The sequence below is a fragment of the Pyxicephalus adspersus genome, chromosome 11 (genome assembly GCF_032062135.1).
Source record: "Pyxicephalus adspersus chromosome 11, UCB_Pads_2.0, whole genome shotgun sequence".
NCBI lineage: Eukaryota > Metazoa > Chordata > Amphibia > Anura > Pyxicephalidae > Pyxicephalus > Pyxicephalus adspersus.
The window spans coordinates 6579742-6592364 of record NC_092868.1 but is presented as its reverse complement, the minus strand read 5'-3'; the positions used below and the strand labels follow the sequence as shown (position 1 = coordinate 6592364).

General features: G+C 34.7%; 1 protein-coding gene and 1 long non-coding RNA gene across 2 annotated transcripts; both read left to right on the top strand.

Moving 5' to 3' along the window:
* The first annotated feature begins 1024 nt into the window (after window positions 1-1024).
* Window positions 1025-3310, top strand: LOC140340299 (uncharacterized). The gene is made up of 3 exons (XR_011922627.1): window positions 1025-1162; window positions 2655-2740; window positions 3256-3310. It is a non-coding gene; the product is annotated as an uncharacterized lncRNA (long non-coding RNA).
* A 19-nt stretch (window positions 3311-3329) lies between these two features.
* On the top strand, window positions 3330-12616 carry LOC140340298 (myelin-associated glycoprotein-like). Its single transcript, XM_072425358.1, has 7 exons — window positions 3330-3479; window positions 5401-5700; window positions 6209-6523; window positions 6608-6922; window positions 7278-7389; window positions 10965-11055; window positions 11979-12616. Exons 2-7 carry the CDS (start codon window positions 5430-5432, stop codon window positions 12144-12146), a joined length of 1272 nt encoding a protein of 423 aa, XP_072281459.1. The 5' UTR covers window positions 3330-3479; window positions 5401-5429; the 3' UTR covers window positions 12147-12616.
* The last annotated feature ends 7 nt before the right edge of the window (window positions 12617-12623 follow it).

Below are 12623 nucleotides of genomic sequence, written 5' to 3'. Positions count from 1 at the left end.
GCCCACGAAGGCGGCGCCGATTGATTTGATGAATGCCGATCGGCGCCGCCTTCATGGGCGGGCACAAGTGCAGCACGCTGGATCTCAGGGGAAATTAAATCATTTTTTTTTTTCTTGTTTTCCCTTGTGGGAAAACCTGGTGCGTCTTATAGTCCGGAGCGTCTAATGGTCCGAAAAATACGGTAAGTGACACACGATTCATGAGTATTTTTCATCCTTATTCTTCCAGTTGATTGATGCATGGTGGCTTAGAGGTTAGCACTGGGGCTTTTGCAGCTCTAGGTCACAGGTTCAAATCCCAGTCAGGTCACTATCTACACTGATTGTACAGGTTCTCCCTGTGTTTTTACGGATTTCCTCTCACATTCTAAAACCATGCACTTAGGTTATTTGGCTTCCCTCTAAATATGACCTTAGACTGTATTAATGACATATGGCTATGGTCGAGATATTAGATTGTGAGCTTCTTTAAAGGAAAGCTAGTGACATGAATATGGACTTTGTAAACCACTGTGTAATATGTTGGTGCTATATAAATACTGTTTAATATTTAATCTTCACAAAAAAAACATACCAATTTTTTATTCACTTTATCAATAAATTCAATTTAATCAAATTTAATTTAAATCAGATTCAACACCTTCCACCTACAGTACATGTTCCTGGGAGATAAGCTCATTATTGCTCTTCTCTTTCTTCACCGACCAGACACATACTAGGGAAAGGACATAACTTGATTAATTCTGAGCAGCAAGACCCCTGTTTTGCCCTACAAGGCTGTGAAAATTCTAGAACTAGATAATCATAAAAAAAATCTTTATCAAAAATTCTCATCCATAACTAATAATGTCTATGAAATGTCTGTAAATTCCCATCCTCATATTCAATCAAACCTATTATTTTGTATATTTAAATGTTATATTGTAGAATGTAGCCATACACTAAGAATGAAAACTTTATCATTGGTCAAACTTCTGCTTTTTTTGTGTTAGTTGAAACCACCCATATAAAGCAACCGCGCTAAAGAAGTGTAAAAAAGCAGAGTAAAAAGCTCAAGAGAGAAAGAGCAAAATAGAATGGTCACAGATAGAGGCACAATACAGAGGACTACAACACCTATGGAAAGGATTTGGAAAGAGAAGGTTATGTTGAACAATAACAGGTAAGGTTACCAAACAAACACAATTCTTTATGAAGATTCGGTATTCTAGCTTGTCAGTGGGATTTGGGTTTTGGCAACAGATGGGCTGAGCACATTCATATCTCTTTTCACTTTCCTAGTGCTGCAGTCAACTTTTTCACTGGCTGATGATTTATTGACAATGCTACAAAGTTCTTTCTAATCTGGCGCCCAAATATAATTTTCAGTATTATTATTATCATAAATACCCTCTGTATTCAACCTTCTCAGTCTATACTCCTGTCTCTGAGGACTTCTGAAAAGTGTCCTCCTTGTTCAAGAACTGCCTTCATTATTCAATTTAGCTCCCTTGAATATCTCTTCAACTTTCATGCAGACCCTGTTCATAGCATAAAAAATTGAGTGACTTAGCACTGTGGTTTTTATATACCCATTTGTGCTTATTTGGTAGAAATGGCTTATCATCTTCTATATGATTTCCATAAGAAAAAATAAATGGAATGTCTCCAATAAGAATGAGAATTTACTGGGGGCAATTGAGGGGGAAATCTTCTTAGCAGGGATACTGATGATTATAATAACTAAAGGGTTCTATTTCTTTACCCACAGTTTTCAAAAAGTAGTTTTATGTATGAAAGTAACAAATATCAAATTGGTTATGATTCATCCTTAAGTTACATAAATGAAGTTAAAAAATCAGTATACTAAACATTGTACATATTAAGTGATTCTTCTAGTATGTACATTAATTTGATGTTTTTTCATGTAGTACTTGTTGTTTGTCTCAACCTCTAGCTTTGTAATTTATCTTACTACTAATATATATAGTATATATGTTTATAGCTCTTATGTTTCCTCCTGAAGAAGTGGACTAGATCCAAGAAACGGGTAGAGGGAAGAGTGAATTAACCACAGAGACAAAGTTTCTTGCTGTGTTTTAAATGTTGTTAATGTAATATTTTACATAATAAGTTCTTAGAATATTAATAAAAAGGTTATGCTAAAAAAGTTTCTGCTGTATTTTTTGGGAAATTTTTACATATTTTACCTTCCCTGAAGAAGCCAAACGGCGAAACATTCCAGCAACCAAGACTTTTCTTTATCAGTTAATACAGACAGTGTCTTATCTCCCATAAATTTAGGAACTATAGTTTACATAAATATGTAATGTTGCAACAAATAAACTATGTATAGAAAACTTCCTATTTTTGCTTCTATATTTTTATGGGAACTCCTATAGTAGAATAAACACATTTTGATTGCAATAAAAACCCTCTTTTTTCTACTGTTATTCATACTCTATTAAATGCGAAATTAGATATGAGAAATAAAATTATTTATTTAGTGAAAGACATACAACCTGGAAGAGTAAGAGGTTCCACAGTTGTATCTGCCTGTATATTATCATATCATTCTAAGGGGCTAATAACCGCAAACAAATATTGTCAGCAAGCATCCTACATTCAGTTCTAATAGCATCTTTTCGATGTCTGACAATTTTATTGTATTCTAGAAACTGTGGACTAAAGCTCTCTAATATGACAATTAAAAGAAGAATGTGTCACATCCTTATTTTTCTTATATTCCATCTTTTAAGAGGTGAGTAGAATTTTTATTTGTGTCTAATACTTTTGCAAAAAAAAAAAAAAAAAACTTTTGTTTGGTTTGAGGGAGGTTTACCTTAACAGGGTCTAAGCGTAAAAATTCAGGTAAAGCCAAACCAGAGTTGGCAAATTAAACATTGGAAAGCCCCTAATGTATGAATATAAAATGTGAGACATCAAAAGTATAACCACACAATCTTTCCATCATTTTTTTTTCAAGTAGCTTTGGGAAGTAAAGAACCTTATTTTTTAGGTTTCCAAGGCCCCTGATTGAGGGGTTCCTTTGTATAGTCAACGCAACAAAATGTGATTCAAAACGCTAATATTAAAATACCTGAAAAAGAAGTTTAAAATGGAAGTAAATATATTTCTGTATATACTACTATATATGCATATAATAAACTTCAGGGACCAGGCTCTTTTGAAAAATAGAAATACAGCAGAATGTATATTTATGCAGATTTTTTGAAAAGTCTTGAAAATTCACATTTTTTTATTCTTAATCTGCAGGTATTGACAGTGAAGCTGTACCTGGATTCGGTATTATTGTTCCATCACATGTAACCGATTCTTGGCCGATGGCCGATTCTTTCTTACAGGAGATATATGGAGAGGGGACTGCTCATTCTACATAGAAAATATCTTATATAAAGATCGTGGTAAATATCATTTCAGAGTTGAAGATAATGTAAATTTCACGTACCAAGATACCAAGCCTTCTATACAAGTAACAGGTAAGAGAAATAATATTACATCACAGTAGCATAAAAACTAAAACCAACAACAACAAAATCTCTGATTTTAAACAAATGGTGCCAATTGCTTTGTCCTCTGTCTTTTTTTTTTTTTTTTTGGAAAAAGAGGGAGGAAATAGAGAAAGTGCATGAATAGTTCAGACTAATTAAATATTTATTTATGTTTCTGTTATTCTTTAACCACCCAGCCGTTGGTTGCTACGATCGTTTATCCCAAACTAAAGTCAAGGTGGCTAAAAATGTAAACAAGCGTTATATTGCAATCCAATTGTCATACAACATTTTATGACAATCGGATTACAACTGAAAAAAATACTTACCTTGTCCCCGCAGCTCCTCCGGACACGTCTTCTCTGTTTAGTCTTCTCCCAAAGAAATCTTACAAGGAAAACTTTATATAATATATATATATATTATTGTATTATATATATATATTATATAAGCTACTGTACAGTTACATTACATTATACGCTTTTTTTTTTAAAGATTTTTTTTTATGTTTTATAAAAAAAAAATTTATTCATAAATTTATAAAATTTTGGACATATTTCGGTGAGTTATGTGGTAATTTGGTGAATTATAATTAATTATTGAGTAATTCGGTGAATTATAGCCTACAATCTAAAATAAATTTCCATGCAAAAAAGTGTTACATTTTTTGCATGGAAATTTATTTTAGATTGTAGGCTATAATTCACCGAATTATACAGAAGTACAGAAGTTCGGAAAGAATTAGAACACCCGGCGTTCGCGTACGCGTCCTTTAGTGATTCCTGATGATGTCAGTGCATGGGCCCGTCGATGGGGGTCATAGCGGGAAATTCAAATATTTTGTGTTGGATTCAATACAAAGTTCTGTATCCAATCCAATACAAAATAATACAAAATATATTTATGTGGTTTTGTCTATATTTATGTGACGTTGTTTTAAAATTTACCACACTAGGGAGGTGTTTTAGAAAACAATATTACTATACAGTATACCGAATTATTGCATTTTCAGTATTTTTCATTTATTTATGTATTCTTGTTTAGGCTGATTTTTGTGTTTTTTAATTAATTTTATTAAAAGTATTTTTTTTTTTTTACATGATTGTGTGTTTCAAACTTTTTTTATATTCAGGATATCTACTAGACCTTTTTTCGGACATATTTAGTAAGTTACAGGTCTACAATTTAAAAAAAAAAAAAAAATTCATGAAAAACAGTGTACCGCTTTTGGTACAGAAATCTAGACATCAGTGTAACGCCCAGGTGGTTAAATGATGAAAATACACATTAAAAGTTTATTTGAAACCCCACAATAACCTCTACAGGTACAACTACAGCTTGACTGGCAAGTTGTCTTGACTCTCCTAATCATCTCTATAGCACGTTAAATGTTATCTTCACCCTGCAGCACAGGTGCCTGGCACGGAGGATTCAACTGAATGAACTGATAAAAACAGTTCGAATGTATATATTTCATCTTTATATGTGTAACTATCATGTTTACCTGGAGTTTAGTTTGAGATCTATTCAATATGTTTTTTTAGTATTATCATCCATATGTTGTAACACAAGCTGTAACACTTAGTAAAAAAAGATTGTTTATTGTAAATTTATCCATTCAGTCCTACTTTTTTTTCTAAAATGTGCATTAATAATTACCAAATATTCTTTGCAGGGATCTGCATGTCCCTATGGCTACAATTCAAGCTCCATTCAGTATGTCTTCATTTGTGGCCACTCCATTAGGCTGTAGAAGGCTGAGATATAATTCTTTATTGAAAGTTTCTGGACTAAACAAATACATATTAATGAAAAAAAAATAACAGACATGGAAAGACAGAAACTAGAACGATTTTGTCATGTTTTTTTATTGGTAATAATCAGAGTTTTGCTTATGTTAATCTTTCAGGCCTAACAGATAAACCTGAGATCTCACCCATGAAGAGTTGGCTTGAGGGAGAGAAGGTGACACTAAGCTGCACGTCTCCCGGAAGATGTAGGGGGATAACCCCTAATATCACATGGAAAGGAAATATCCAAAATTTTGAAACAAAAAAACATGTTATAAATCATGAAAATGGCACAAAGACTCACTTCTCCAACATCACCTTTACCGCAAGAAGAGAACAGAACAACTCAATATTATCATGCACAGTGCAGCTCGAAGGGGGATTGACTACTGTGCAAAAAATTACTATGAAGGTGGAATGTAAGTCTTCTTGTGATCCTGAAACAACTTGAAATGTATATTAGAAATGTATATGTCCCTAATCTAGTCTACGATCATTATATTGAGGGAAGACAATTACCTTACCAGTATGTTTTTAGAATGTGGGAGGAAATCCAGGCAGTCCTGGTGAAGATTCGAACTTGGGAAACTAATGTTTTTAGAAGAGAGGGGTAAACTCTAAGCCACCAGGCTACTCTGGGTAATATAATGGCCTCACTTCAATAATTGGAAGTCATATGCACCTGTTTAAAAAAAAGGTAAAGAGTAACAAAAATGTTATAAATAACACATTTGTTCTGGGGAATGGCCTGTGCCCCTCTTTATGAATAGGTTGATTGGTTAGCTAATAAAGTCTGCTAGTGTTATTGCTATAATGTTAGTGATAGGACTTTTCAATTCTTAGTAGCAGAAATGTTTTGGAGATTTAGCAATATTTTCTGGTATCTTCATTCTTTAAATATCTTCATTTATTAAAATACTATTATAGATCCCCCAAGACCACCGAAAATCAAATGTTCCATTAATAGGAAAGCCTCCGATGTATGGTCTCGCAAGAATTGTACCATAGATGCCAATAATACCATTTACCCTCCAGAGGGGGCACGGCTGTCCCTGACCTGCACTGCTAACAGTGTACCAAAATCCTCCATTGTATGGAAATCCTCCAATAAACAAAAAACATCTATCGATAAGGATAAACTCACTCTTGACAACGTATCACATGCTAATGATGGATTATTCATTTGCCAAGCCACAAACATTCATGGAACTTCGAATAAATCAGTCACCATCAAGATAGCTTGTAAGTTAACTAAGCAATGCTTTTCTATGTGATTGTGTCTTTGTAAAATGAAAATACTCATGCTCTTTAAAAATGATTTTATAGATCCCCCAAGAGCACCAGATATCAAATGTTCTCTCAGTAATAAAGACTCCAATGTACTGTCAAGCAAGGATTGTGCCATGGATGCCAATAATACCATATACCTTCCAGAGGGATCAACACTGTCCCTGTCCTGCTCTGCTGACAGTGTACCAGAATCTTCCATGGTGTGGAAATCCTTCATTAAAACAAAAACCTTTTTCAATATGGCTAAGCTAAATTTTGCCAATTTGTCACACGCCAATGAAGGATTATACACTTGCCAAGCCACAAACGCTCATGGAACGTCAAATACATCGGTCACCATCAAGATAATGTGTAAGATATTTTTATTATGTTCTTATATTTTAATAAATCCAAAAATGATTAATATGTCTTGTATAATAGGGGTCTGATGTATTCTGTGTACACTGGATGTATGCGTACATATAATTTGTGTATACAGGCAAAAATTGTTGAGTTTTGTATTTGTGATACAATCAGATTGTATAAGAATACAGATAGTAAGAATACATCATTCATTTTTCTTTTTAAATATTAATAGGTTAATTTATAAAGGAGATCGAACGCCAGGTGGGTTCTGGGTTTGACTTATACTAATATTCACCAACAGTAATATTAACAGTAGAAAATATTTTTTTTATTAATATAACTATTTTTTTTTCCATCTCAGTGCCATCATCATCATCATCATCGTCATTATTTTCAGCTGCTGCAATATATGGTGGATGTCTTGTTGTTTTATTGCTAGTGGTGGGAGTTTTATTATTGGTTTTATACAAAAAGTAAGTCTCTTCTTAAAGATTTCCAGTTGTTATAGACATATAATATGATACATGAAAAATAATAAGGCTAACGAGGGGCTGTTTTGGCACTGGGGTAGGTCCAATGTACTGTATTAGTATATATATATATATATATATATATATATATATATATATGGTTATATTTGATACGCTTTTTCATTGTTATTTTAGGTGCACCTGTGCAACTATATTGCTGACATATTCTAAACAAGTAACAAAGATACTTTGAAACATGCCCTCACTTACCTTAGTAGATGTAGACATTGTGGAAAAATTTGAATAATTTTTCAAATTTCACAACATAGTCATCCTATTCTAGTTTTTTGTACTGCACCAGAAAATTGCCAGCCTTTTATATAAATATACACAGGGTGTTTCTAAGAGGGTAAAAAACAACTAAAACTCCACTTTAGAGTATTTGTTGTTTCTGTCACGCTCAGAGAGACAGGACCACTAGGAGGCGCTATGGCTTGCATGGAGGTGGTGTGAGCCCTAAGAAGGGCCAAGGCGCAGAGTCTAAGCCGTAACCAGGTTTTCTCCAGAGCCTCTGATGGTGAGGATGTTGAGTCGCTGGTTACGGCCAGGTTGCGGTCCTTGGGCACACCGAGGTAGGCAAAGCACGGTACCAAATCACTAATCAGAAGGATAGTCAAGGGAAGCCGGGGTCGAGACAGGCAGCAAGCAAGAGATGTCAGGTCAATAACCAGAGATCCAAGAGACAGACAGCAATGACACAGGGCCACTGCGGGCACAGGGAACACTGGAGACACAGGAACAGCAGGAGGTACAGGAGAAGCAGAGATACCCACAGGCAGACAAGAACACAAGAACAGCACAGGGAAGTTGGCTGGAAACCAGCAAACTGGACAATGAAGGGTTAACACAGGAGCTGGACACAGGAAACACTGGATTAAGCAGCAGTGGAGACACAAAGGAGGCACAACTTGTTGTTCGAACACAATATGTCTGAGAGCTAGATAAATAGCCAGGGCTGGTTAAGAGACTATTTTCTGATTGGCCAGCAGCATGGACAGTGTTGATAAAGCTTGGAAACAGAGGCACGCCCAGCATCAGGACTGCCCGCAAGCACAGGGGAGAGATGCCTGTGCTTTAGTGAGGAACAGGTAAGTGTGACAGTTTCATTCAGAATCCACTTTGACTTATAACTAGTTATAAGTCAAAAATTTGGGAAATGGATTTGGGAATGTGTGTGTACATGCAGATGATGGATGAGTTTTTCCAAATCTATCCATCTATCCATTATCTACCTATCTATCTATCTATCTATCTATCTATTATCTATCTATCTATCTATCTATCTATCTATCTATCTATCCATCTATCTATCCATCTATCTATCTATCTATCTATCTATCTATCTATCTATCTATTCTATCTATCTATCTATCTATCTATCTATCTATCTATCTCTATCTATCCATCTATCTATCTATCTATCTATCTATCTATCTATCTATCTATCTATTTCTATCTATCTATCTATCTATCTATCTATCCACATATCTATCTATCTTTAGACATTAGAGTTCTACATATCTTTAACGTATATGTTTTTCCAAAATGTGTATTTGAGTTGACTTTTTTGATTACCGTTGGCTTATTTATTACATAAACCACATATTGGTAATAGATTAGTTACAATGTTGCAAGTTTTTGTTTCTAAAATATTTTGACAGCTGTATTGATAAATCATCATTTATACTATTGTAACATGGCTTTAGTTATGCTTCATACAAGTCAAACTTGTAATTTAAAATTTATTTCTAATATTATCAGCTAGGGGTCTGGAAGATCAACTGAGAGCTTTCAAGTTGCCCAATATTGTTTTCCATTTCATTGAATAACAGGAGTATTAACTAAAATATATGTTTGATCTAATTTGCATTAAAGTCTTTGGCTGTTGACTCAGTAAAATTGCAAGGTGAAGGAGATACTTGTAGTAAATGTCTTAAAAGTAAATTTCTTTTCTGTAAATTCAAGTTGAAGTTATGTTGGGAATACATGTGTTGAATAGCAACAGTCATTCGCCTATTCCATCACTAGGTGGTGCTGTGTTTATTTTAGGTCACAACCATAAGTATGACACTCTAGCTCCCTTTCTCAGTTAGATATTGAAACATTGTGATAAAAAATTACAAACATAATGAAAGTAAAAATGTGAGCAATTCTCACAAAATATGTTTAATATAGCTCTGTATATAGTCACGTTACTAACTGTCCACTAACAATCTTATCTCTATGGTCCCTACCATAAAAATACACTCCTTGCCCCCCCCCCCCCTCCTTCTTCAAATGTCCTTGAGTCTTTGTGAATTGTGTTATGATTTGGGGCGGTGTTAAAATCTGGGGAACCTCTGGGGGCAGTGTTATGATGTAAAGTGCCTGTGGGTGCTGTGCTACAATAAAGGGTACCTGTGGGGGCAGCGTTATTATCTGGGGTGCCTGTGGGTTCAGTGTTATGATTTGAGGTTGCTTTAGGTGTTCAGATCGTGGTTTAGCAATGTAATGTGGCCACAAAAATGAGGCCTGCTGACTTCCTGAATATAATGAATGTCCATGATTTTCCATCAATGGATTTCCACTTTTCTGATGATACAATCATTCTCTAAGAAAACACTTCCTGGATATATCGGATCAAACTGTGAAAGAGAGGATCAGGGAGCATGAGGTTTTATTTTCACACTTACATTAAAGCCCAGACCTTAACTGCATTGAGTATCTTTAGAATTGGATATTTTGGAGGTCCAACTTTCCCATCATCAATACAAGATCAAAGACTTAATGCAACTTTAATGACCCCAAGACAGTCTAAGGCCATTTTGTGGGGAACACAATAAACCTGCCATTTTATTTTTACGTGGAAGGAAAACTGACGGCACCCCTTCGTAGTGTGAGGCAAAAGTGCTAAGCCCTGAGCCACCATTATTGGTTAGGAATTTGGGAGGCAAATCCTTGTGATCTTTAGGGTATACAACTTCCTCACAAGTTCCAGGTTGTAAGTAATTGCAGTTTGGATTAGTGTGTGCACACTGTTGGCAACTGTTTCCTGTGTGCTAACTAGACTATTCTGAGTTCTGATTCACCAATTTCCCTAAACCTTTCATACCCAAATCCATAACTTAGTTGGATCTGGACTTTAACAATGCTCGTCTTATTAGGCATCTCACAACTGGACATCCCAACATCTAGTAAACAACTTATACCCAATTATGTAAGTTCTTCACAGTCCAAGGTCAGGTCCTGTTGGCCACTTTGGGTCCAGTATTGGAGTTGTACTACTTTGTTCTTTTCATTATTTTACTGAATCAGCTCAATAATTTGGAAATATTCTACGAGGGGGTAAAACAATGATCCGTATGAAACATAAACCCCATTGTCACTCAACCAGATTCATATCAGTGAAGGGAATAATTCTTTAGACTAACCAAAGTTCCTGTTTGCTTTAAATTTTGTAGTTATATATGAGTAGCAACTACTGGCACTCTATTACCAACATTATTCACCATTTCTCTCACCTTTTGTTACATTTTCAGAAGACAGATGATACAGAAAACAGAAGATTTAAGGCAGGCTCCCGTCAGTGTTGCTGATCCTATATACGGCAATTCAGAAATGTTTGCCACTGTGAGTTACCCATGAAAATGTGTTCTGTTCTGTTGTTAGTTGCTGTTTTCTTTATCCATTTCCTATAAATCAGAAGCAAAATATAGAAAATGGCATAAAGAACTTATAATAGTTGTTCGTAACTTTTTTCTTTATTAATATCTAGAACAGATCTGAACTTATTATTCTCCAAAATGCCTGGCACACAAATGTCTGTAGGAGTTTAGAACCATGCAAACCATTGCAATGACTTGAGCCAAAAGTAGACCCAGCCAAGTCAGAAAATAGATATGCCACTTCTTAGGGCTAGTTAGGCGAGCTGATTTTCATTTCCTATATAAAACAGGCTGGCAAAAAATTAGTTGCTGACTGAAGGTGAAAAGTGTATTTCAAGGTAGGTTTCAATTGGTTGTAGATAGATTAAACATTTTGGTAAATACGTATGTAAAGTACCTAAGTTGCATATGGAATTCTGATCCAATGTACTTGATCATTGGGCCTAATTTATTAAAGCTTTTCAAGACTGGAGAACATAGACTTTCATGGGAGAATATAGAATGACAATGCTTGTCCAGAAACACAATAGGTTTATTCATACATTACATTGAAAAGTCCAGTTGTCTTACAATAAAGTTTCCGACAACAAAAATGGTATTTGGTGAGTCCATATATTCATGGGAGATCAGGTAAAAGGTCTCAGCTGCCAATGCATTTCGCCCATATAGAGCTTCTTATAGGGAGATTATATATAGAGACAAATCACAAAGCTAAACATCAGCAAAACTGGAATGATAATTTTTGGCATAGGAATCAATTCAGGTTGTAAAGAACTTTCATAACCCCAGAAGTTATTTGCAGCCTATTGAACCCATAAATATGTTTATATTTTGCCTAGCATATGGAAGTCAATAATTTACAGTTTAACATATTTGATTGTCCCATAGGGTTCCAATGAAAATCGTCATAAAAATCAGCAGCCACCTCCAGAAGTTGTATCGGATCTGTGTAATAAAGAAATGCATTACATGAGCGTTCATTTTTCGAAGTCAAAGCCAAAAGTCAATAAAAATGAAGAGGAAGTAGTATATGCTGCTGTTAGATGCAAACAGTGAAAATTGTTTATATATTTTTAAAAATTTTTAAAGCCAGAATTTCCGAGCATCATTGCCTATGGATATATAATCATACGCGGACTGGTAATCAACCTTCTAAGAATGGAGCAAGCCAAGACTGATCACAAGGCTGGAGCTGAGAGATGCGGGTCTTAGGAAAAAACTGGTTTAATATCATTATATATACTTTGTAATTGCTTGTAATTGTATTTTTATAGAAATCAAGTTCTCTAACAGCTGTTCAAAATTAAAAAAAAAAGAAGAAAACAGTAGACAGATTGTTTTGTAGGACATGCTGCAAACATTCTGCCTGTGCTAAAATTTTCACCAATGTTTGAATGTTTTCATTGGCCGATGATGGAGGAGCCCCCCAGGGGCATGAGAAATATACTAATTCAATATTAACAGAAAAAACAGTTAAAAAGATTCTTTACAAATATACATATATAAGTCCAACCTACCTGAAGAATGAGTTAC

What these genes read in the sequence shown, in the direction of transcription:
- LOC140340298 (XM_072425358.1), top strand. Translation starts at nt 5,430, where the DNA reads ATGAAGAGTTGGCTTGAGGGAGAGAAGGTGACACTAAGCTGCACGTCT. An exon ending in AGTCACCATCAAGATAGCTT is followed by an intron (nt 6,524 to 6,607) that starts GTAAGTTAACTA and finishes ATGATTTTATAG; the next exon opens with ATCCCCCAAGAGCACCAGAT. An exon ending in GGTCACCATCAAGATAATGT is followed by an intron (nt 6,923 to 7,277) that starts GTAAGATATTTT and finishes TTTCCATCTCAG; the next exon opens with TGCCATCATCATCATCATCA.